This window comes from Hyaena hyaena, unplaced genomic scaffold (genome assembly GCF_003009895.1).
Source record: "Hyaena hyaena isolate Hyena2069 unplaced genomic scaffold, ASM300989v1 scaffold_652, whole genome shotgun sequence".
NCBI lineage: Eukaryota > Metazoa > Chordata > Mammalia > Carnivora > Hyaenidae > Hyaena > Hyaena hyaena.
The window spans coordinates 193,212-220,205 of NW_024081284.1; the positions used below are offsets into that span (position 1 = coordinate 193,212).

At 46.2% G+C, this 26,994-nt stretch overlaps 1 protein-coding gene across 1 annotated transcript in view; it reads right to left on the minus strand.

Moving 5' to 3' along the window:
* Window positions 1–3,077: 3,077 nt before the first annotated feature.
* The window catches only part of DCDC2 (doublecortin domain containing 2), a 164,614-nt gene continuing 140,697 nt past the window's right edge, over window positions 3,078–26,994 (minus strand). Inside the window, exons 9-10 of the mRNA XM_039216724.1 lie at window positions 8,804–9,208; window positions 3,078–4,728 (exon numbers count right to left, since the gene is read on the minus strand). Of these exons, the coding sequence (XP_039072655.1) occupies window positions 4,624–4,728; window positions 8,804–9,208 (510 nt within the window). The 3' untranslated portion in view covers window positions 3,078–4,623. The remainder of the gene's footprint in view (window positions 4,729–8,803; window positions 9,209–26,994) is intronic.

Here is a 26,994-nt window from a genome sequence, read left to right on the forward strand (position 1 = left end):
ATTCAATTAAACTGTGTGCTCTGAGCTGACAAAACTCCACAGAATTCATTTAGTCCCATTCAGAGACTGAAGGTCCATCTGCTGCTGGCTTACGTCAGCAGAGCTCCATCACTTACCTCCTGATTTTATAAATGCTTTATGGTTATCAAGACATTTTAAAATTCTTGCCACGGTGCCTGGATGGCTCAGTCGATTAAGTGTCCGACTTCAGCTCAGGTTATGATCTCACAGTTCGTGTATTTGAGCCCCGCGTAGGGCTCTGTGCTGACCGCCAGCTCAGAGCCTGGAGCCTGCTTCAGATTCTGTGTTTCCCCCTCTCTCTGACCCTCCCCTGCTCATACTGTCTCTCTCTGTCTCTCTCTCTCTCAGAAATAAATTTAAAAAACATTAAAATTCTTTCCTACTTCCCATTTTACAGGATGTTCTCCCTCTTCAAAAACAGTATTTCCTCCTTCATCAACATGTGGGGACACATTTTCATTCTCTACCCAAGTCACTTAGACTTCATGGTAGGAAATACACAAATTTAATGTGGGAAGAACAAAAATCATACCCATATCCTTACCAGGGTAATTTCTGAAAAGCAAGAATCTTAAGAGTATTTAAAAAACTGATATTTAATAACAAAGAACTTATATGCTCATCGCTTTAGAAAAAAACCGACTAACCTCAAAAAAAAAAAAAAAAAAAAAAAAAAAAAAACAAAAGAAAGTGGTGCCATTCCAGGACCTTACAGTCACCCAAGGAGGCTATAAAGCTCAAGCACTGACCTGGAACATTATAGATAGAGTGGTGAAGTAGTCAGTCTGTCTTTTATTCTATTCATAGTGAACCTGGTACCAAAGACAGTCCTCTATGCATTCATGTAAATCATATACACACATTCATAAACAATGACAACCTTTTGCCAGAGCCTTTGTTAGTATGAAATATTCTGCACCTAAAGCATATGGTACTTAAGGCTGGTAACAAAGAACTAAGGAACTGTACTCTCTAGTTACTTCAGGAAAACAAGATTATCCATCTACCTATCTACCTATCTATCCATCCATCCAGCTACCGTCTATCATCTATCTTTCTATGTATTATCTACATCTATCTATCATCCATCTGCAATCACCTCTCCCTAGAATAATTTTTTCTTTAAAATTCTGGTAGCTTTCTTTAAAAATTTTAAATCTAGTAAAGCCTTCAGGAAACGAGTTTTAAAGCACCATGATATATATCATTTCTTAGCATTTCCTCTCCACGTGTTCTTACACATTGCTTCTCAAAAGAGCCTTATTCTATTAATAATGCTGTGCCTGAGGAGGCCTTTTCAAGACTTTAAAGTGTGTGAGTGCATCTGTATGAGTATTTGATATGTATATGTGCATATCTATATATATATATATTCTATTTCTGTTCAGATTGGCAACATCAGATGTGATGCTTTCTCTTTAGTAACTTAATCTGCCTTTAAAAACGTTGCTTTTGATACTTACCGAGCAAAAATAAAAGGGCAGAGCTAATTCTTAGGAGAGTCAGTTAATAACATAAAAATGCCTGCCTGACGTTCTGTGGCAATTTGGAATACACGGACGTTTCCTAGGCGAATGAACTTTTTCCCTTGTGTATCAGGTAGGTGGCTTCATGAAATGTCCGAGGATGTTGGTATAGGAGTTACAAGCTGGTGTGAGTTACAAATTGGTGTGTGAGTTACAAGCTGAAACGACATGAATAATTTTGCAGTAGTATGGCTTCACAGTCGTAGGCCCACAGAGCTATCTCACGGACTCAGAGCCACATATATGGAAGACGGTTCTGTCTCTGCAGACCACAGGGGCCAACAGCTTCAGAATAAAACAGGAGGTGTGAGGGTGTCGTGTTCTTCCTGTGAGTCTGGCATATTCGTGTACTCCCCCAAAACACATAGAGGAAAAAAAATGTCTTGGTAAGTGAAAAGTTACTTGATGGCTACGGAGAATATAAGGGTTACCGTATGGCCACGGTCTCATGTTTTATAACTAGAAATCGATGCTCAGTAGCTGTTTAACAGAAACTACCGCCAGATGAAATCTCCTTAGAGTGAAAATGACATGAGCTGAAATCTGTATTTGCTCTGCGAAACTCTAATGTTCCAATTCAACTAAGAAACCAGTTGTTTACAGATGTCTTAAAACCCAATTAAGTTTGAGAAAAGAGTTCCATAAAACTACAAATGTGGAGTCTGTACACACAGCCTCACAAAGAACTGACATCATAAAGCATTCCCTTGGTAATCACCTCAGAGCTCGGTGAGTGTTTCACAGCCTCCTCTCGCTTGGAAACAAGACCCGAAGCCTAACCAGTGTCTTCTGTTCACTCACATAAATGGTCCTCAAATCTGTGAGTCTCAATTACTAACTTGTGACATGGAGGCCACCATTCCCACGGAGAAAATGTCCACATGTGGGAAGTGAATCAGCTTTTGTCACTTATGTTGACATCATCTCCAAAATCACACCCACATTTTCCATCCTCTGTGAATGGGGTCTTCCCTGATCTGACCATGCTCTTTTATTCATGGTTTTGTTTTTTTTTTTCCAGTAACATACGTTTGCAGAGTATCTTAAAGTGACTAGTTGTGGTACCTTCCCTCAACTTAGGTCACAATTACATCTTGTCACCAGGTGGTAACATGGGCACATCTAAGACAAGAATTCTAACCCAATTGTTCAACTTATTTTGCTGCCATTATTATGGCCTATCACCTTCTTCAAGTGTTTGTATACTTTGTTCTTCATGTCAGACAACATTGTGCTTCATGGAGATGCCTCTTAAAAACTTCCTGAAAACCTAAGCTTTATAGTAAAATGAAGAAAAGAACATGAAGAAAAAATCAGATATTTCTATTAAAGCAGAAGAGAAAATAAAGAAAAGTGAAAGGATCACCTTGATAATCAGGTATAACTTGTTGTATTCAATGCCTGATTTCTAGAAACTATTTACAATCATTAACCCCAGGCCCAGGAGTACCAAGGGAATTTAACATTAAAACACCAGCTAGTCCATTTCACTTACAACACAAGATTCTTGCTGGTAGTCTATAGTGCTTGAAAAAAATAAGCCTACTAGTAAAAAATGCAATCTAGATTTTATACTAAAAATACAGACCCCCCCCCATTTACAATACATCTCCCCAGATTAATAATATACTCCTCTATCAACCTCTTTCCAATACTGTTGCATTATAGTATCTGCTTATGCTTCCTATTAATAGAAAATATTCAAATAGCTTCTAGGAAAAATACATTAGTTTCCTATAGCATTATTAAGTGCTTGATACAACTACTTTTATTCCAAGTGATTGCACAGAAAACCTGGAGTGGAAGAAAATCTTCTAAACTTAAGATTAATAATGAATTCTATGAAAGCACTAGAAATTTTCTTTTCAAATTTATAACATCTACATAATTAACAAAAATAGCCTTTCATATGAGAAAAATATATTATTTCTATATTTAAGGAAGATCTGCATCATCTCCTAAAAATTCAAAAAACTAATACAATTATGGTTCTCCCCACATATACCTACCTAATAAGGTCACTGCAGGAGGATTTAATTAGCCCACAAAACTCTAATAAGGAACCGGCTTCATGATGACAATTTAAACATTTTTCAACAATTTCTATCATGTGGAGGAATTATATAGGGAGGAATCTGCTTCAAGGTCTAAATATAACTGGCCATTAAAATAGACATTTGCTAATATCCCTACGGGCAACAGTATGACAAGGCTAATCCTAATAGAAATAGAAACCTTAGTCCAAAAAGCAAGTTAGAGCAAGCAGTGATAAACTCCCCATAGAGCCTCGTCTTTTTTTCCTATTACGCTTTCTTGGGGTTTTTATTTGTTTGGCTTTGTAGGGGTATTTTTGTTTTGGGTTTTTGTTTTTGTTTTTGTTTTGTTTTTGTAAAAAAACAATTTGGAGAGAATTCAAGCTTTAGACTAGCCAATATTGAGTCTTCTAAGATTACCAGAATTTTTAAACCATCCAACCAGGCTTGTGACATAACTGGGTTAAAGCCTTTCTAATTCATGTAAAACGGGGTCTGGGATAAGGAGGAAGAAAGGAAGGAATGTCAACAAGTCACCAAAACATTTCTATCAACTTCCATGTCTGAAACTACACTACAGTTTGTTTATTCAAGAGTTTATTGCTTTTAAAAATATAGTACATGCTTTCCTATTATCATTTCTTTAAAATGCTATGCCTTCCTAGATAAGTGCTTTAGAATAAGCTCCCCTCTAATAACTTCACTTCTAAATTTGTAGAAAAGTACACAGTAGGTGTGGTCCTATTCTTCTGCACTGCTTCCAAAGATGAGTGGCCAATTGTAGTCCAGTGCACATGCCCCTCTATCCCTCTTAATGCTTCTAAATGGCTTTTAAAAACATATCCCATGAAAAGAAGCCACTCTCCTTAAGTAGCTATTCAAAATCATCTAATCTTTCCATTAAGCCTCTAATCTTAAAATTCAGTAGGTAGTAGTCAACCGTATCGTCACATTATGTTCCGCAATAACTATATACTTATCATTCAAGTATTGTAACCCTTCATTTTTTCTGATAATCGATGCACTCTCTTTTTAGAAACGATCTATGCTACGACGGCATAGTCCTTGTTTTGTTCGTTGTTCTCATTTTCTTGTGGACTGGTGATTTTCACTTCCGGTCTCGGTGGTCTTTGAGGGTCTAAGTCAGCCTGGAAGAAAAGAGATCAAGACAAAAATGTTTATCAGCTCTTTAGTTACAAAGGCCACATAGTTCACAAGGAAAAACATTATTCAATATTTCATGTAATCATATAAACATTCAACCAACAATAGTCCCTTGGCTTCTGTTTGTCTTGCGGTTGGTCATTACCCAGTGAACACACCACTCTCAATACCTTACTTGCATCAAATGCCTTCCTGGGACCATAATCCCCGATGCACTTTAAGAGCACAGACTCATTTCTTGCGCTACAGGCTTTAGTTTTCTCAATTTTTCTTCTTGATTTCACTTTAAGTTTTTCTTTTCAGCAGCATGTTTATACTTTTCTTTTCAGCATTTTAGGAGAAAAGGGGAAAAGTCCAACTGCAATCCCACCCCCAGGGCACATTACCCCGGCCCGACCCCTCTGTTGGTTTCCTACTAGAGCTCACGAGTTCATGAATATGGTACCCAGTGAGATGAGAACAGGAGAGGAGATCGAGTACGGGGGCGGCATTTCTCCAGGAGCAATGGCATCTCTGCCACTGGGACTTCGTTTCTGGTGTTAGGAATGCTGTCCTGTGCAGTCTGTCTTTCTCCCACTAGACTGAAATCCAAGGGGGAGGAGATTAGAATCAGTTCGTTTTCCAGCTCTGCTCCACGGACTCTTGGAGGCTGCACAGCCCCCACAGGGGCCACCAGTGTGGGGACAGGAGGAATGGCTCCAGGGCCCCTTCCTCTGCAGCCATGCCACACGCTCTAAAAATGAAAACAAAAACTGCTGGGACTGTCTCTTACTTCACATTATTATGCCATGAAGTGTCGCAAGTAGTATTCTGAATATAACACAAGCTCACTAAAACGTCAGCTGAGGGCGCCTGGGTGGCTTAGCGGCTTAAGCGTCCAGCTCTTGGTTTCAGCTCAGGTCACCATCTCACGGTTCGTGGGTTCCAGCCCCGCATCGGGTTCGGTGCTGACGGCACAGAGCCTGCTTGGGATTCTTTCTCTCCGCCCCTCCCCCACTTGTGCTGTCTCTGTCTCTCTCAAAATAAATATATAAACTAAATTTTTAAAAAGTCAGCTGGTTGTACATTTGACACGTGCTTCCCGACGCTTCCTACAATCACAACACACGGTGACTGTAAAAATGGTTACCTGGAACAAAATGTCGCACGACAAACTGAGTCTTCAGTCATTGCAGAAGTAAAGAATCCTTCAGAAAAAGTTACTTTTTAATGTATAATTTATAATTCATATAAACCTTGTTATGCATATATTCAATATGCTTAAAACGTACCTGAACAGGTACCTTGGGGAGAAAGAATCAACACATCACTTCCGTTCTAAGAGAGATGGGTCAGACTGTGGGAGCTGCTCTGCTCCGCCATCTGCGGAGTTCTTAAAACCCCCAGCTCATAACATATCAGGTACTTGTTCATTTGCAATTCCACAAATTTAGATTCACCGTCCATACATACCAGGAACACTTGTACTTCAAAGTATGGATGCTTGATCTTGACTGAGGCCCAGTTCTTATAAAAGGTCTTTTTTGAGGGCACTTGTGGGGATGAGCACTGGGTGTTATAAGGAAACCAACTTGACAATAAACTATTTAAAAAACTAAAAAATAATAAAAAATAAAAGGCCTTTTTTTTTTTTAACGTCTACTTATTTATTTTGACACAAAGAGAGAGAGATGGTGGCGGGGGGGGGGCAGAGAGAGAGAGGGAGAGAGAGAATCCCAAGCAGGCTCCTCACTCCAACATGGGACTTGAACTCACGAACCATGAGAAGGCAGCCTGAGCTGAAATTCAAGAGTCAAATGCTTAACTTACTAAGCCACCCAGGCAGCTCCAAAAGGCCTATTTTTAAAAGGGGCACCTGGATGGCTCAGTCAGTTAAGTGTCTGATTTTGGCTCAGGTCATGATCTCATGGTTTGTGAGTTCAAGCCCTGCATCAGGCTCTGTGCTGATAGCTCAGATCTTGAAGCCTGCTTCCTATTCTGTGTCTCCCTCTCTCTCTGACCTCCCCTGCTCATGCTCTATATCTCTCTCACATTCTCAAAAAATAAATAAACATTAAAAAAAAAAAAAAAGCTAAGCTTACAGAATGGAAGCACAAGCAATCCATTCATTTCTGTCAAATCTATGTAGGGTATAACATTGAATGACAAGCTAGAGCCCTGGGAAAGTACAGAGTTGGATCTTATGATCTAGATCTCATACACGATTTACACTTTGATTTCCTGCTACAAACTTCCAGCAAAGGCAACTACAACGAAGAACTTCACGAAGTCTACTATCATAGTTACCATATAAATGAGGACACTGTTTTCTATGTTGTCGTGCTTTCCTCAGGATACCCTCAGATAAGCCATCCTGCTTCCCGAGAGAGAGAGAGAGAGAGAGAGAGAGAGAGAGAGAGAGAGAGAGAGAGAGTGTGTGTGTGTGTGTGTGTGTGTGCTCCTTGAGAAGTTCATTTTGTTTCCTTATTGAGAGAAACAGAATCATGTAATTGAATTCTTCTTTGAATGTTAGCTACAAACAACTTCAGGACACAAATTTTAGCTAAATTTTAGTAACTCTGTGGAATGGCATACGGGGACTTTCTCCCTGACCACCACTGTGATTCTCTCATCTCGAGGAAAGCTGAAGCAGGAGGCGCACTGAGTGTTGTCATTTACATATTGAGAATGTTTTTGTAGAAGCCAGACAACAGATTACAGGTATCTGTCCTGGTTACTGAAACTTGACCACAAGAACATTTTGCATTTTACCATGACTAAATTCTAACCCACCCTAAGCAAAATAAAACAGATGAGTGAAAATACTAAATCATCAAGAAAAGCCCACTCATCACATGGGGCATCAGGAATAAAGAAAGTGAGGATACAGCCAGAGGGAAGTGGGCCCTGAAAAGAGGGACAGTCAGGAAGGAAGGGCACACGCAGATGGTGAGCCTGCTGTGGGGTTCATCCTTCCTCTTATATGCGAAATTGAACTTGAGCCTGTTCATTAGCCTCTGATTTAATCATCTGTCCTCTGATAGGATGCCAGCACTGGAGCATATCCCCCTGCTTGCCCAGTGGGGTGAACACAGGCTAGGAAGAGGCCTCACCACATGTTTCCTTACCCTTTCTGTGTGATAAGTGGAACTATATATTATTAAATGCCTGGTGCATAGAACACTTAATTCAATTAATCCATTTAATGTGGACTAAACAAGCTAAACTTTAACATCTCTAGAGAGCAAAGATGTCACATGTGACAGAGGTGATGTTCTTTCTTTCATGCCTAGGTTTCATAATCTTGATGTTCGTTTCTGCTCCATACCTTCCTCAGTCTTAACTTATTCGTATTTGTTTATATGTGTTATATACGTTCTCAGGAGCCTCTGCAAGCTTTATAGAATGAGACAAGGGATGAGTGGATGCATGGATGGATGGATAGGTGGCTAGGCGGACAAGTGGTTGGAAGTGCAGGTGGCTGGCTGTGTGAGTGGCTGGCTGGATGGATGGATGGGTGGGTGGGTGGATGAGTGGGTGGGTAAATGGGTGGACAGATGGGTGCATGAGTAGATGGATGGATGGATGGATGGATGGATGGATGGATGGATGGACAGACGGACAGACGGACGGAGATGGGTGGGTGGGTGGCTGGCTGGGTGGGTGAGTGGATGGATGGATGGATGGATGGATGGATGGATGGATGGATGGATAGACGGACGGACGGACGGACGGACAGACAGACGGGTGGGTGGGTGGGTGGGTGGATGGATGGATGGATGGATGGACGGACGGACAGACGGACGGACAGATGGGTGGGCGGCTGGCTGGGTGGATGGAAAGACATGTGAAGGGATGACAGAAGAGATGCATGGATTCTTTGGAGATGATTCATCTGGTGGATAACATACTTGTTACCTGACTGAAATAATACAGTCAAGGCTTTGGGTCATTCCCTGCTCAACAAGAAGTGGTTTCAAGGAAAGTCTCAAGTGTTTGAATAATTCTCTAAGTGCACAAGCATGCATACCACACACACTTTCACACGTGAACACAAGTGAGCAAAAGCAATAGAAATACCTCATCTTGTCCGCTGCCAGCTCCTTGAGACTTTACTTCTTTGTCCACTGCATCCTGAAGCTCCGTAACCTGATCCAGCTCTTCGCCATTTTCTTCATCAGTGCCTCCATTACTGCGAGTGGGACCCGCCTGCCCCTCGCTGTGATCGGGGACCTCCTCGACTTCCTCAGGGGCATCTGCAGCCTCCCCACCTGCTCCCTCTTCAACTTGGCCATTCACTCCTGAAAAATCTTCTTGCCCCTCACTGTGATCGAGGACCTCCTCAACTTCCTTGGGGGCATCTGTGGCCTCCCCACCTGCTCCCTCTTCAACTTGACCGTTCACTCCTGGAAAATCTTCTTTCTGCTCTGCTTCCTTGTTGGCTTTCTCTCCATCTTCTTCCTCATCTACTATTTCTGCTGGCCTCTGGTGGATCAGAATGAGCAATGGATATAAGTAAGAAGTGTGACAGAGATTTTCCACTGCACAGTATAATGCCGTAGTCATTATTCTGCTACTGTCAAGTAAAGAGTCCTTCTGTGTGCACACAACGTGCTAACCTTTCCTGAGTACCTACTGAATGCGACCCTTCCCAAGGATTTCCTCATTTCCTCCTCACTACCATCCTGTGACGTTGGTATTATTCGCTTTTCACAGGTGAGGAAACGAAGGTACAAAGAGACCAAATGTGTAGCCCAAGACCCCGCTGTGTATCAGCGGTAGAGCCCAAATTGGAACGAAGCATGTACCTCCAGACCAGTGCTCTGAAGCCCCATGGCAGAGAGGAAGCCAGGCTGCAGGGTCCTTGGCCCATATCTCGTGGAGCAACTGGCCCAGAGGAGGAGGTTAAAACAAAAAGTCTTTACAGAGAAATCACCATCCTTGTGGCTGCTGCCAGGTGTGTAGCTACATCTCCAAATACTAAAAGAGGGCAACGGTGGCGGTCCCGGAATGTGAACCGAGGCTTTCTAACACCACACGTGGACCACTCTCCACACAACGCCCGGGTGTTGATGGTGTGTCTCTAAATACAAGAGCAGTCCTGCAGATCCAAGGCCAAGAAAGTATGTCCTTTCCATAAAAATAGTTAGTGCTCAAGAATTTATAAGCTCAAATGAGGCAGTTTATGGTTATTTGGGTACATGTACATCTGCTTTAAAAGCCATCAGGGGGCCAATGACCAGAGCTAAGACCCTGGAGAAAGACCCAGGTTCAAACGCTGGCCAGACACTTACTGTTACCTAACTTCTGTGAGCGCCAGAACCCCCATTTATAAAACGAGAGTATCATAAAACATCCACATCCACGGAGAGTCAGCAAGAGACGTGACATGCAGTGCCTACCAAAGTCGCTGCCACGTCACATCCCCAGGAAACATGAGAGTCACCCCCCTGTGTCTGATACATTCCGTCCCGGAACACTCCTATTTCTTCATGGTCTCCAATAAAATAATAGCTTTTTTTTTTTTCTTTTTTAAGTATAGACGGGATTTGTTCCAAGTCAGGCCCCTAGGCCTGTCTCTGTCTGGCTGATACTGGACAGGTCATGTAGTCCCTCAACAACTATGAAATGACAGTTTGAGGGGCACCTGAGTGGTCCAGTCAGTTAAGCTCAGGTGATGGTTTTGGCTCAGGTCATGACCTCACGGTTCGTGAGATCGAGCCCTGCGCTGGGCTCTGTGCTGGCAGCACAGAACCTGCTTGGGATTCTCTCTCCCTCTCTTGCTCTCTCTGCCCCTCCTCCACCTTTCTAAACAAACAAACAAACAAACTTAAAAAAAAATTAAATGAGGGTTTGAGTTGCAATCCACCCTGATTCTCCCCCTCCTTCCAGCTCCGGAAGACCACGCACAAGCTGCCCACATGCTCGTCGTAAGGTCCTAATCGTCTTCTTGGCAAAAGTTAACGTAATGTTCTCCATTTCTCAAGTAGAGAAATGAAACAGAGTGGACGAAAAGTTCAGGGCAAAACTCCACACATTATTTTGAAAAGGAAAGAGCTGGAGCTGTGAAGTCTCATATCCTGTTCAGTTGGGTCTCTGACTTGTCTGCACAGTATCAAAGATGCACTTTTTAGGGGCGCCTGGATGGCTTGGTTGGTTAAGCATCCAACTCTGGCTCAGGTCATGATCTCATGGTTCGTGGGTTCGAGCCCCACGTCGGGCTCTGTGCTGACAGCTCAGAACCTGGAGCCTGTTTTGGATTCTGTGTCTCCCTCTCTCTCTGACTCTCCCCTGCTCACGCTGTGTGTCTCTATCTCAGAAATAAATAAAAAAATTTTTTTAAAAAGATGCAATTTTTTTAAAAATGAAGGAAAAAATTAGTTGTTTTTGATATTCCAATAACCATGGTGTCTGTCATCCTGCAGCTTAAATTACAGCACAGTGAGGCTGCGCCCTTCCCATTTCCATGCAGATGCTTAACGTCAAACAGCGTGGGGCCCCTCAATCCCTGAGCTTGCTGTCCCGGGCCAGGCTCTCAGGAAGGCCAAGTGCTGGACAGAAAGGGGCACAAAAACATGGTGAATCTGCCAGGCGCCAGGCGGTGCCAAGGGGCAAGACAAGGATTTATGAAATGGAAACCAAAGGAAGGATGGTGAGAAAAATCTACAATTTCTGAAAGACAAAGCAGTCTGTTCCCGCCTCCGCAGCCCTGTCCCTCCCTCCCTCTCTCTCTCTCTCTCTCTCTCCCTCCAGAAAACAATGCACAGCAAAGCCCTGGGGAAGACACACCCAAGCCACTAGCAGAGGGAGGGTCTGGTGAGTGAGGGGTGGGCGCTGTCACCACAACAGCAGAATGGGGGGACATCCCGGGCCAAAGGTGGCGTGTCTGCGTCCCTGAGGAGCAAGGGCTTCCAAGGGGCCCCCTCAACAGGACACTAGGATGGAGAGGGGACTCGGGCGGGAAAGAGCCAGAATAAGGGGCCAATGCAGAGAATCACTGTGGGTGGCTTCTCACTCACGTGTCACAAGAAGCCAAGAAAAGGCCACAGGGTCCCGAGCCCTGAGACAGCAGGCTCTGTTCTTAGTGACTCTGAAGGACATGAGGGTATTCACTGTGTGACCCCAAGAGACACCCAGAGGAGGGCTCTGTCACACGTGAATGGACCCAGAGCACCCCTTGTGCTGAGCAGCACCCTAGATGCTGGGCATTGAGAGACAAATACGACAGACAGCCTCTGGCATCCAGGAGCTCAGAGCAGTAAGGTAACAGGCGCATTAATGTATCAGGACAGGGACCCTCCATGCTAGGCGTGGCGGCCTCTGGTGGCGGCAACTGAAAGCCCACGGGACCGCCTCTCACAGGTGCGGTATGAATGTGGAGCACCTGTCAGAAGGTCGTGCCCTGGGCTTATCTGTTCGTCGCTTGGTGAAACCCTCGTACCAACCCTGCGGGGTCGGCTTCGCATTCCCGGTCACATGCGGGAGGGGAGTGAGGGGCCGCTCTACGCTTCCCGCACCAGCATCACGTGGTGGGGAACAGGAAGGGCCAGGACTTGAACCCAAGGCAGTACTCTGTCCCAAAGTCCTGGTTTTCTTCCTTCAAGAAATAACTGGAGAAGCTGCCGTTTCACCTGGTCGCTACCGCAGGTACATTCAAGTGCACTTTCAGCGGCCAGAAGACGGGATGCAACAAGGCAAAACTGCTTTTCATGTTTAAATAATTACTAACCCCAAAGCACAAACATTTCTGGATTTCTATTAAAGACTTTTGCTGTGATCTAGGGAGGGAACACTATAAAGACTGCTAGGCAGAGTCCCGGAGCCATTACATAAACAGAAAGCAGAAACAGCACCGCACGGCCGGCCAGCAGGGGCCGACTGCCTTGCCGGTTATTCCTGAGAACAAGGCGGTCGCGCTCCACCCTCCCGGAAATGGTCAGTGAACCTAAACTTGCCCCACGAACACCAAGGCTTGGTTTTGGTTTCGAAGGGAAGTGATATAGATTTTTTTTCAATAAAAACAAATATTTAATAACAGTAGCAGAGAAAACTCAGAATTCACCGGGGTCATTTAGGAATCTGGATCTGTCCCCGGTCTCTCTGGAGGCATATTCCAAGAGCTCGCTCAAGTCTGCTGAGGTGACTTACTTCTGTTTCTCCTGAAGTCGGGATTTATAGCTAATGTTGCAAAACGAGTGGGAGTCGGTTTTCCGTTTTTACTTCTGTGTTTCGCATCCTAGTCTCCTTCACTCCCAGCTCCCAAACACGTACAGCGTTTCCTCCCTTGCACTCGAGCGGCGGGGACAGACCGCAGCCTCTCTACAAGGAAGGAGACGCCGGCCCTGAACCGAGGCTCTGTTCTCCCCTCGCACCAGCACTCACACGCGGGGTTACACTTCCGTCCCGTTCTTTCTGTTAGACTTTCCCGACAGGGCTGTTGTACAGGCCTCACACGACGCCACATCTGGTTAGCTCGACGTGACGAAATGCGAAAGATCAAGGCGCGCTACCATACCGATCTGACCAATTTAAATAAGACGGTAGCGTGAGTTAAAAAGTGCATAATCCTTTAAAATGTCCTGAGTGTAGAAGACAATTTATTATTACTGCAACACTACAATTCAGGCCAAAACACAAACAAACAAACAAAAGTTCTGCCATGACAGATCTGTAATGAATAAATGAAAAGCAATGTGCTTTTTGGTGTAATCTCCTTTGAAGCAGGCATTAAATTATTAAAGATGCTTCCAGTGCACACATCAATCAAATCATCCCCAGAAGGAACACTGGGTTTCTCTCTCTCTCTCTCTCACACACACACACACACACACACACACACACACACACAGATAAAATCTACACCGTGTTGAAGGCCTGCAGAGAAACAAAAGAACACGCCTTCCACAAGAGGAAGGGGGCTGGCGGTGGGAGGGAGCGGTCCTTTGGACACCGAGGAAGAGAAAACCGGTCAGCAGGACGCACATTTCCTCCGTCCTTTCCCTCTTCTCTCCAGGGCGACCCTGCTTCCGCACGTACAACCCCGGCCTGGCGTTAGGGCCCCGGCAGTGGGCGCCCACAAAGGAGAGTTCACGCGGGAGCACGCGGTCCTTAGGGGGTCGTGGGGGCGGCCCCCCCCGGGCGGGCAGGCGGCTCTGCGCGAGGCCAGACACAGAGTCGCGGGCTGTAGGACTTCCCTTCCACGCACCGCTCAGAACAGGTGGGACCACAGAGCTGGGAAGCGGAGGCGTGGCGGCCAGGCTTGGGGACGGGGGGGGGGGAGACGGCGACAGGCTGCTTACCAGGCCTGAGGTTTCCTTTCGGGGAGACGGGAGACGCCCTGGGACTAGACAAGCGTGGCACGGTATCGCGGGTGTTCTGGAGGCCACAGAACCGTGTATCTAAGAACGGTTAACGGTTAGGGGCGTCGGGGCGGCTCAGTCGGTTACGCATCTGATTCCCGATTTCGGCTCAGGTCATGATCTCTCAGCTCCTGACTTCAAGTCCCGAGGCAGGCTCTGGGCTGACAGCGTGGAGCCCGCTTAGGGTTTTCTCTCCCTCTCTCTATCCCTGTGCGCCCCCCTCTCTCTCTCAAAATAAATAAACTTAAAAAAAAAAAATAGAATGGTTCACTGTTAATTTCATGTTATGAGAATCTTGCTTCGCTTTTCAAGGAAACTGTATGCCCCAACTCCTGACCACCGCATAGAGCTACGTGGCCACCTCTCTGTGTCTGCTAACGTGCCCACAGAATGTGCCACCTCAGGGCCCAACCTCTGGTCACCTCCCTGCTTGCTCTGCAACTGCAGTCCGGGCAGACGCCTCCTGTCTCGGGTATAAAGAGCTTCGCATCACAAAATATTCCGGGATTCCTGGTAGGTCGTCACTGGCCACGTCGAACGATGACAAAGCTTGATGGACAAACTAACAAACACATCGGAGCCCAGCAGCTTACTTAGAATTAAAATACAGAAAGTGCTAGAAAAATACTCCTACTCCCCCAACCCCCCACAACCACCACCACAAAAACCTTTGGAACTATTTAATTTCTCCAAACTCCCCAGGTAGCTCTCAGCCTCCATCCACTTGGCTGGACCTGTCTGACCGCCCGGCTACGTGGGACGGCCCGGCGCGAAGTCACCGAGCACAGCACCCCCGTCCACCCACACCTCAGAGAGCCGGATGAAGACCCTGGCAACGTTAATAATTTGGACACAGAGGGGCAGACACGGCAGCCAAAGCGAGGGGCTGGGGGACGTGGGGAGGGTGGAGCAGGGAACCCAAAGGAAAAAGTAAGACAAAGAAACAGCCATTCGACTTGAGACGTGGCGAGGAGGGAGGAAGGGAAACGGGGAGGGAGAAGGTCCTTCCCCCAGGGCCGATCACAGGGCGCCTCCACCGGGCAGGAGCCAGGGCCCAGGTGACCCCGAAGAGACCGTGTCCGCACCTGAGCAGGATCCGGGGGCCCTGCACCAGGTCTGTGTCTGCTGCTGGCGCTTCGGGCGAGGCTGGCACAGCCCGGCGACGTGAGATGCGCGCTGCCGGCTGCTTCAGGCCGCGCGATCGCCTCCCCTCGCCGCACCCCTGGGAATCTGAGGACGGCCGCGACGACACGCAGGGCTGAGGGAGGGAGCAAACGGGACCCTGCACATAAAAGACCCTTGTAAACTTGACAAGCTATATGCTTATCACTGTCATCACCCCCACTTTTCTGGCCATTGAATGGAGGGAGTCGAGGGGCTGTCTGAGGGGTTCGCGCTGATGGAAGCGTGTTCCAGACGGGCTACTCGGAGGCGTCTCCCTTCTAAGCCTCCCGCACGGGAACGCAAACAAAACATCACACGGAGGCACCTAGCGACGGTCTTGCCCTTCTCGGTCAAGGCAGTTAAAATGCAGGCCCCGGTGTACACGTCTGGTCCCCTGAGACCCTTCGGCGTGATTTTCATAAACGAGCCATCCTTGCTCTCAGTTACGGCTGCTGACTCCTTGCTTCAGAGCTCCCTGCCTGCAGCTGTCACAACCAGTCTGCCACCCAGTAGCCGTGTGGGTTTCTCAACTGCCAGCCACCCTCTAGAGTCAGAGACGTGCCGGGGCCCCTGGGTGGCTCAGCGGTTGAGCGTCCGACTTCGGCTCAGGTCATGACCTCACGGTTCCTGGGTTCGAGCCCCGCGTCGGGCTCTGTGCTGACAGCTCAGAGCCTGGAGCCTGTCTTCAGATTCTGTGTCTCCCCCTCTCTCTGACCCTCCCCTGCTCATGCTTGCTCTCGCTCTCTCTCTCTCAGAAATAGAAAACATTAAAAAAAATTTTAGAGTCAGAGATGTGCCAGCAAGAGGTACCCAGAACCCAAGCATGAATTAGCATGTACACCCGGGTCGCGTACTTCGTCGTGTGCTGGGGGGCAGGCCAGCAGCAGCCAGTTATGGGGACAAAAACGACAGATGAGTAGCAGGACACTAGGCTCCTCCAAGCACTTTCACGGGGATGTTCGCACCGCACCTTCCCGACAGCAGGCAGGGCGGGAAACGGAGCCTGAGGAAAAGTCAAGCATCTTGCCGCGGGCTACGGGACCAGGGGCCCATACGCTTCATCCGCAGTTGAAAAAAAATTTACCAAGATTCCAGCTGAGGGACAGGGCTCCCAGGAGGGTACAGACTGGTCACCACGGTACCTGGGGACCTGCTGAGCCCCCACCCTTATGGTGTAACAGACAGAAAGACAGACGGAGGGACTGGCTGGCTGAGCTGGGTTCCGCGTCTCCCCCTCCCTCTCCCCTCATCTGGGCCCCCGTCTTACAGACACAAGACTTCAAAAGCTGCGTTCCCTGAATATTAGCCCTTTGATCTATCAGGCAGCGTCGGGCCAGAGACAAACCCCATTTTCTCACTGCTTCGGGCTGAACTGTATCGCCTCAAAATTTACCTGTGGAGGGGGGCCTGGGTGGCTCAGCCGGTTAAGTGTCTGACTCTTGATTTTGGCTCAGGCCATGATCTCCTGGTTTGTGAGTTCGAGCCCCACACTGGGCTCTGCGCTGGTGGCACAGAGAAGCTTGGGATTCTCTCTCTCTTAAGTGTTAAGGTCCCAACTCCTAGTACCTCAGAGTGTGACTATTTGGAGATGGGGCTTTGAAAGAAGTAATTAAGATAAAATGAAGCCCATAGCGTGGGTCTTAATCCAACACAGCTGACATCCTTATAAGAGATTCGAACACAGGGCACCTAGGGGGCTCAGACCGTTAAGTGTCCAACTTCAGCTCAGGTCATGATCTCGCAGTTGGTGAGTTCGAGCCCCACGTCGGGCTCTGTGCTGACAGCTCAGACCCTGGAGTCTGCTTGGGATTCTGTGTCTCCCTCTCTCTCTGCCCCTTCCCTCCCCACTCTCCCTCTCCCTCTCAAAAATAAACATTAAAAAAAATATTAGGACACAGACACGCACAGAGTAAAGACTATGTGAAGACACAGGGAGAAGACGTCCATCTGACAGCCAGACAAACGTGCAAGTCACGGCACTGCCAAGGCAATACATCAGGAAGATACTTCCACGTAACGAGAGAGCTCAGAAAACACCACCCTGCTGACACGTTGACGGCAGACTGCCAGCCTCCAGAACCATCAACCGTTGAAGCTACCCCATCGGTGGTACCTTGTTATGGCAGCTGAGACCACAAAGTACTTCCCTGTCCCTCCCCAGCCCCAAACACAGTCACGTTCAGATTCATATTCCTTCTTCTCTCTCCCTCTCCCTTCCCGTTTCCTTAAGAAGCCCGTCAGCACACCTTTCCGTTAGACTCGCCTTCTCTCCAGGCCTTCCTGGCTCCCTCAGGCAGCCAGCACACCCTACCTATGTCCTCACGGGTCGCGCAAAGGCTTTCAATGCACTCCGCATTGTGTGCAATTATTCGCTGTTGATGTGTGAGACGAAAACAGTAGAGGGAGCTGCTATCAGATAGATGCCACCAACAATGTTTCGAATGAGTATGGAATAGTGGGGAAATATAAGCTGTGGCTCTACAGAGGCCATCTGGAAGTTTCTAGAAGCAAGGGCTCTTTCTTACTCATCTTTGTGTCCATCCCCATGTGTGCCATGGGATTATATATTCACTGTCTTGAATTAAACACAAAGGTGCCCCCTACAGGTAAAAGCCAAAGCAGTATGTACCTTCAGGAAGGCAGAGATGGTGAAGAGGCTCACGTTTACTGGCCTTCCCCAAGGTGCCTGGTCATAGCTTGGTCACAAATGCACAGCTTCAGAAAGACCCTCTGGGTTAAAGTCTCTAATTGTAAATGGTACCTCGAAATAATGCCTCTTTACATAAAAATAGTATTTTTATGTTAAAAAAATACCAGTTTAAAAAATACCAATTTTATTGAAAATTGAGAATATTTGGGTTGCCTGGGTGGCTCACTTGGTTGAGCGCTGACTTAGGCTCAGGTCATGACCTCACGGTTTTTATTAAAAAAAATTTTCTAAATGTTTCTTAATTTATTTTTGGGAGAGAGATAAAGACAGCCTGAGCAGAGGAGGGTCAGAGAGAGAGGGAGACACAGAATCCGAAGCAGGCTCCAGGCTCTGAGCTGTCAGCACACAGCCCGACATGGGGCTCGAACCCATGAACCGTGAGATCATGACCTGAGCCAAAGTCGGCGCTCAACCAACTGAGCCACCCAGGCGCCCCTTAATAAATTTTTAAAAAAAATTTTTTTTGAAAGAAAGTTGGTAGGATACAGGACTGACTGTTGACAGAACGATGTTTAGCCATAAAGACAGTTCTACCAGGTTTATCGTAATCACATCGCCCTGCCTGCCTTTATTAAGAGCCACGTTATAAAAAGGAAACTGAGCATTGCAAAGGCAATAAATCAGGAAGATACTCTTATCTATGCTTACATCTTCTCCTCTGGTATTTACAGCAAATTTTACACAACTTGTGACAAAATTTTATGAGGACCAGTGTTTTGGTAGCAATGGCTTCTCCAGAGTCCATCCATCCTAAAATCTCAGGACTAGCTCGTGCCTGTGAGTAGCTGTGGAATCCTTTATCCTGCATAAAGTACAGTTCCTATGTTTCACCCGAGTCAAGAAAGGATATTCATTATACCCTCTCCATGATACTCACTAAGCCGATGTACATAATAGTTCAACAATCACAGAAGTCATTTAAATGACTGCAGTTCCTCCGCCTCTTGGTCATCAAGGACATTCACAGTACAGCTAGAATAACAGACGTGTACATATATGCAAAACTGTAGACAATATGTATCCTTACACACAGCAGTGTTTCTAAGAAAGCCGAGATCTCATACCTTTCAGAAAGCATGTTATTTACCGTAAACAATGGCTCTTAATATTGTTATTAGAAAAGTCCCACTAGAAAAGTTCGGTGTTTCTCCTTAAAAGGACACCAGGGTCGGTATTGCTAGTGACTTTTGCCTGCACTTGCTCATATGCATATCTCACTACTCGTCTGGTGGCGGACAGTCTGAGATAATGGTTGATTTCCATGGAAAGTCAGAAAGGTCCGGAAGCTACTACTGCCAGCTGCGTCTTGGCCGGGGACGCCTCAGGGGAAACCACGAGTGTTCCGGATTTCTTGAGAATATGCATGCAGCTTACTAAGGTTAACTCAGGATTCCTGAGTGGTAAGAGGAAGGAAGATGGAATATGGAAATCATATGGAAATAAGTCACAAAATATCGAAAGCATCAATTACTTGGATGGCATCTGCGCAGGCAGACCAGGCGGTTGAGATGATTTGCACTTGAAAACTCCCATCACACTTCTGAGGGTCACGGCAGCACGAAAAATTAGAAATGGGAAAGGCATCTAAACAGAGACCTATAGCTAATGTCCCATCCACTTTAGAAGTAAATGCTGGGGCGCCTGGGTGGCTCAGTCAGTTAAGCGTCAGACTTCGGCTCAGGTCATAATCTCATGGTTTGTGAGTTCGAGGCCCAGGTCAAGCTCTGTGCTGACAGCACGGAGCCTGCCTGGGATTTGCTCTCTCTCCTCTCTCTGCCCCTCGCCCACCTGCATTCTCTCTCTCTCTCTCTCTCTGCCCCTCCCCCACCTGCATTCTCTCTCTCTCTCTCTTTCTCTCTCTCACCCCCCGCCCCTCCTCCACTTGCACTCCCTCTCTAAATAAACACACTTTAAAAAAAAAAAAGAAATTTGGTTTTTATATTTACGTCGGAATCCCTGAGGCATGTGTGTTAATGTTGAAGACCCTTGCTATCTGAGACAACAGAGCAAGTTAGAACATTCTAGTCCAGGTGTCCTACCTAACCACCAAGTCTCTCACTCCCCCTCCCCGAAACACACTCCCACCAGGAACCAGGGATCAGACACAAAAAGAAAGAAAACTGACCACCTTGGGTACGTCCGCTTCTCACGTGACACTCTCGCTACATCTGCGCTTTGAGAAAGAGCCAGCGGTAGTTTCCGGCTCCCCAGTGGACAGGCGTTTCTGCAGATTTCACCCACAGAGCTCGGACACTGGTGTTGAAAACACAGAAGTACCCTCACTGGTTTTCATTTCCATTGCCATGGAAACTAAAAGTCATCTCCTACCCAAGCTGAATGAGGTGTTTCGAAATAATCAGCTCCATGAAATAATTTTTCATGACAGCAAAGAACTGCTTCCTGTTTTCAGTTTACATAGAGGGAAAAGGCAAAAAAAAAACAAACAAAAAAAACACAACTAAACTAAACAAAAACAAAAACAAAACAAAACAAAAAAACATTTAGACATGGTTTGAGGTACCATGACCTACAGAAAGGATGGTTATATTCACAGATGTGACCCTGTGAGGACCCAGCAAAGGGAAGCTCTGGCCCGCCACCTGCTGAGAGCTGGCTCACCCAGCCCACAATGACACTCCCCACATTCCAACAATGACCATTCGGGAAGGTATAATACAGTGAAAACATGTATTTAGGGGCACCTGGGGGGCTCAGCTGGTTAAGCATCCGACTTTGGCTCAGATCATGATCTCACAGATCATGAGTTCAAGCCTTGCATCAGGCTCTGTGCTGACAGCTCAGAGCCTAGAGCCTGCTTCAGATTCTGTGTCTCCCTCTCTCTCTGCCCCTTCCCCGCTTGTGCACGTGTGCGTTCGCGCTCTCTTTCTCTCACTCTCACTCCTTCATGTGCAGGCAAGTGCACGCACTCAAAAATAAATAAACATTTTTTTAAACAAGAAAACATATATTTGGATAGCCTGAGAATATTCTAGTCATCATTAGAAAAAAGAAATCCCCGTTAAGTTCTCTCACTTTAGAAGTAAATGTTGATTTTTCTCTTACATCAGAAACCCCTGAAGGCTACGTTTTAATGTTTTACAGCATTTCCATCAAGTAAGCAGAAGTCCACAAACAGGATGTCACAAAAAGCCTCGATGCTGATGCACAGGGAAATTAAGAAGCCAGAAAGGAAATAATCCATAAAACTAATAGGCAACCAACGGAATGGGAAAAGATAGTTGCAAATGACAAATCAGATAAAGGGCTCTGTAAGGAACTCACCAAACTCCACACCCAAAAAACAACCCAGTGAAGAAATGGGCAGAAGATATGAACAGACACCTCTCCAAAGAGGACATCCAGATGGCCAACAGACACATGAAACGATGCTCAGCATCCCTCCTCATCAGGGAAATACAAATCAAAACCACACTGAGATACCACCTCACGCCAGTCAGAGTGGCTAAAATGAGCAAATCAGAGAACTCTAGATGCTGGCGAGGATGTGGAGAAAAGGGCACCCTCCTACACTGTCGGTGGGAATGTAAACTGGTGCAGCCCCTCTGGAAAACAGTGTGGAGGTTCCTCAAAACATTAACAATAGAACCCCCAAGACCCAGCAATAGCACTGCTAGGAATTTACCCGAGGGATACAGAAGTGCTGAGGCATAGGAGCACATGTACCCCAGTGTTCATAGCAGCACTCTCCACAATAGCCAAATCATGGAATGAGCCTAAGTGTCCATCAATGGACGAATGGATCAAGAAGATGTGGTTTGACTGATGGATGTGGGGGGGAGGGGGGGGATGGGCACGGAGGAGGGCACTTGTGGGGATGAGCACTGGGTGTTATATGGAAACCAACTTGACAATAAACTATTTTTTAAAAAGGCTGTATAATAAAAAAAGAAAAAGAAGAAATTAAGAGGCCGGATCAGCGCCTGTAAACTCCTCCAGCTGCGCACCAGGCTCGCGGTGACACGGAAGAGGATTCGCGGGGAGGACGGGACTTGAAGATGAGGAATGGGGGAGATGCTGCTGCCTTTCCCTTCAGCAAAGGCAGTGACTGCCGAGTAGCCCTTCATGCAGATGGAACGTGTTGCTGTTGGTGGGATAATCAGATGTCCCGAATTTCCCCCACTGCCCTTCCTCGGGGTGTTCTGAGGGAGACAGGGAGACACGGATGCAAGCTGGAAGCCAGGAGCCCTGGGCACCTGTGTGGACATCAACAGGCTGTGCTTTTGTGGGAAGACGAGGGGCTTGTGTCGTTGATGCCCAAACAGGGCCTTTGCACAAGCTTCCTTTCAACCAAAAATGGTTCTCAACATTTTGTAATTCTGATTTTGACAAAGACATTCCACTGAAGCAGACCAAAGGGTCTGGTCAGAAAAAACAGCCTCCTTCATCTTCCTGTGCATTTTATTACACAGGAACAAGTCCCACAGGCAAGCTCCACACCCAGCCCGCCTGTCACGGGAGAAGCCACGGGGGGCGGCTGAGCCCCACAAGTGCAGGGTGGGTAAGTGGGGAGACCACACGAGGGCTCAGAACACAGAGCTACGTCCACGGGCATCATCGGACTTCAGACCTCTCGTTTCTGGTTACAGCCTCTAGACTACAGATTTTTTTAATGGCATTATTTAAAGTGCATTTATTATAAAAGAGAAAGAACACGTAGGGGAGGGGCAGAGAGAAGGAGAGACAGAATCCTAAGCAGGCTCCACACCACCAATGCACAGCCTGATGTGGGACTTGAACTGGCAAACCATGAGATCCCGACCTGAGCCAAGATGGAGGGTAGGACGCTTAACGGACTGCGCCACCCAGGCGCCCCTTATACGGCACTGGCTCTGTATGTGTAGATCAATAATCACAAAGGCCAATGCCCCCAGGGGCTGGGCAAGTGGCGCAGGTGTGCCGCCATCTGGGGCGCACTGAAGAGGACCCCGCCTCTGAAGGTACAGCGGGCCCCAGGCCAGCCAAGGCGGACTCTCTCCCAGGAGGCATGGCCACAGCTGCCGCTGTCTCATCCAGCGTAGGTTCTGTAAAGTCAGTGTCTTTTCCCCGTGGTGAATTAGTGTGGAAGTGACCTCTGGTTAAACTCAGCAAACTGAACAAACGTCAGGGTTTGTTTGTTTTTTCTTAGCTCCTTTCTGATGCCCCTCTAAACTGTCAGTAAAGGCAATTAAAAAAAAAAAAAAAAAAAAAAAAAGAGGGATAAACCTGTAAGGACGCAGAAGCCTCAAAAGAAATCACAGCCACAAAACTTGGGAGACAGGTAAGCCAAAGGATGTGGGGCCGGTAACAGCAGAAGTGAGGCAGCCCTGCGGGAGGGGAAGCCAAGAAGCAAATGCGTGCACACTGGAAAACCTCCAGAAAGCTGAGACTGGAGGCACCATCTATCTCTGGAAGAAGGGGCAGAGGTGTGACTAAAAATAAGGGGATTGGCTTAGGGACTTTAAGAGAAGCAGATAGATGCCCAAGATGCCCTCCCTGCCCTTGAGAAATGCAGGATGTTTTCTCTCTCAAGATGCTGAATCACAAAGGCGCCTAGTTGGTTAAGCATCCGACTTCGGCTCAGGTCATAATCTCACAGTTCGTGGGTTCGAGCCCCGTGTCAGGCTCTGTGCTGGCAGCTCAGAGCCTGAAGCCTGCTTCAGATTCTGTGTCTCCCTCTCTCTCTGCGCCTCCCCTGATCATGCTGTCTCTCTCTCTCTCTCTCAAAAAAAAAAAAAAAAAGAGAGAGAGAAAGAAAGAAAAAAGATGTTGAACTCCAGGAGAGCTGGACTAGAGCCAAGCTGAGAACAAGGGCGCTGTCCCTGAAACAAGAGGAATAAGCCTCCTTACTTAACAGCAAGGTCCCCAAGCCCCCTTCCCATAGTCAGATCCCCAAAGCGCACTGCCAGGCAAGAGAATGAAAGATTCCATTCAAAGAAAAGAGATCAACCCAAAAGAATGACACAGATATTAAAAAATGGAAGTCTGCCAATGAAATGGCAAAAACCAATCATCCTACAGTGAAACGCCCCCCACCTGAGGAGTTGTGCCTGTACAGAGCTTCCTCAGTTCTTTACTCTGAACCTAAATGGACACACACTATAAATTTATACAATGGCAGATGTCAGATATATTTCAAATTAAAAATTTATCATGTTTATTTATTTTTGAGAGAGAGAGCAAGCAGAGGAGGGGTAGAGAGAGAGGCAGACAGAGGATCCCAAGCAAGTTCCACACTGACAGTACAGAGCCTGATGTAGGGCTCGAACTTCAAGTTGTGAGATCACGACTTGAGTCGAAGTCAGACGCCTAATCAACTGAGCCACCCAGGCACCCCTGTATTTCAATTTTTTAAAAAATCCAACCCGACAGCCAAGAAAAGCCTTTAACAATGAGGCAGAGATAAAAACATAAGGAAGCAAAGATACCCAAAAGAAACAGAGAGATGTCAGGAAAATAATGTTTAAAATAATGGAAGAGTCCTTGGAGATATAAAAGAAGATATCACATCCATAAAACAAGAGCGTGATGCTACAAAAATGTACATTCAAAAAATATGAAAGAGTTCTTAAAAATTAAAAATATAGTAACAACAAAATCAATAGATGGAAGGTAAATGCTTTTTTATTTTAAAAGAAGTTGAGAAAATAGAAAAAAAAATTATAGAGATGCAACAAAGGAGAGATAAGTGGAGAGTCAATCTAAGAAGGCCTATATCCAAATATGTGCAGGGGCAGCTGGGTGACTCAGTCAGTTAAGCATCCACCTCTTGATTTCAGCTCAGGTCATTATCTCAAGTTCATGAGTTCAAGACCTGCATCGGGCTCTGTGCTGACAGTGCAGAGCCTGCTTAGGATTCCTCTCTCTCCCTCTCTCTCTGACCCTCCTTCATGTGTGCTCGCTCGCTCTCTCTCTCTCTCAAAAATAAATAAACATTGAAAAAAAGATTCCAAACATTTGCAGTTCCAGAAAGAGAGGAGGGGAGAAGGAAATCATCAAAGAGATAGTTCAAAAAAAGTTTTCTAGAACTGAAAAACAAACATCTCCAAAATTTAAAAGTCCACTGAGTACGCAGTCCAGTAAGCAAAAGAAGCTGCAACAAGGCACATAACTGGAAACTTCCAGAACACCAGGAACAAAAGAGCATCCGGAGAGGGGAAGGGGATTATTTACAAAGGTTATGAAACTTCCCAAATGGCATTCCGGATGGAAGGACATTGAACAGTGGTTTCAACATTCTGAGAGAAATCACTGTCTAACCGAACATTTTATACCCAGCCATACAGTCAAGTTTGAGTAGAAAAAAAAAGACATGTTCAGACACGCAAAGTCTCCAGAACAATGTGATTCTCACACAGCTGTTCCCAGGAGGCTACTAGGGGGTGAGTTCCTCAAAAAACGAAGGTGTGTCCAGGAAAGAGGGCGATGTGGAGACCAAGGAATAGGAGATCTATGCCCTGGAGAAGTGAAGGAAATTCCCAAAATAACAGTAAAGACAAATAGCGGGATAACTCGAAAAAGCAGAGCCAGAGAATAGTTACCCAGCCTGAGACAGATGATGAAGGGTCTGAAGGAAAAATGAAGCGGGAAGTTCATCATCACTGCGTGTGCGTGAGTACACCACGAGGAAATCAACCGCCTGGCAGAGTTTAGAGATTGCTCGGTCATAGCTGCACAGAAAACTACATACATGAAAGGGGGGTAAAAGGCAACTGAAGTGGGAGGGAGGAAGAGAGTGTCACGCAAGGAAGGAAGCGGAACCGGAGCCCACTCTGTGCCTCAATTAACAGCAAAAATAATGTAGAGATTAAATACTGACTCAGCCAGAAATCATCAGAAAATTAAAGTGGCAAGAACAAGGAAGACAGTCACAAGCGTGTGCTCGTACGCCTGTGGCCTTACTGCGGGGTGGGGGACAAGAGTGAGTAAATTTCCACATTCATTAGGGATAAAGTTAATCATATCTAAGTTTGTCAAGCACAATCATGAAACTTACTTTATATCAAGTTTGAGATGTCACCTAGTAAAAGGATCTCTATTATTTTATGTGCTTCTTAAAAGTAAAAAAAAAAAAAAAAAAAAAAAAGCCATTTACATTATGACATGCAATCGCTTCTAAGACCAAAAGTCCCCAAGATTTCAGAGGTATTAACGTGGAAGGGAGAGAAGGATGTATGGTTTAGAAATAGAGTGAATTCTACGAGAAAGAGCTGGACCAGTTCAAATGGGTTACCTGCGTGGAGCGGGAATCCAGGTGGGGAGGAGTGTGGCACGTGGTCGCTACTTTCGTTATAATCTTTATTAAAACTTTAAAAAATATTATATGTTAACTTTACTGTTAAGGGTTTACTAAGTTTTAAATAAATAAGGACATAGATCACAACTTCCAATTAAAAAACAAAACGAGGGGCGCCTGGGTGGCTTAGTCGGTTAAGCGTCCGACTTTCGCTTAGGTCGTGATCTCGCGGTTCGTGGGTTCGAGCCCCGCGTCAGGCTCTGTGCTGACTGCCAGCTCAGAGCCTGGAGCCTGTTTCAGAGTCTGTGTCTCCCTCCCTCTCTGACCCTCCCCTGCTCACGCTGTCTCTCTCTCTCTCTCCTAGAAATAAATAAAAATATTTAAAAAAAAAGTTGCTGATGAGCAATAAAAAACAAAACGAAAAAAGGTTTCACTGCTCTAGCCAAAGAGCTTAAATGCTATTTAATGAAACTACTTAGCATAAAAATATCTTGCAATTCTCATTATTTTACTATTCAAAATCAACTGCAAATGGACGAGGAAAGCTACAAAGTAATCCAAAACCACTGGAAAGCTTCTATCCCCACCTTCTGCCCTCTTCTCTCAAATGGAACAAAATGTAAACTGTAACTGCTCATTTGCCTATTTTACACATATTTATTTCTTGTGTTTCTGAGACACTGTGCCCTCCCATCCAGCCTTTACGTACCAGAGGCAGCGTCCTTGACTATAATGGAACAGGCTCATTTCTCACCTCTTTAGCTTGGGAAAGCATCAATGTATAAAGGACGCATGAGAGGCTCCT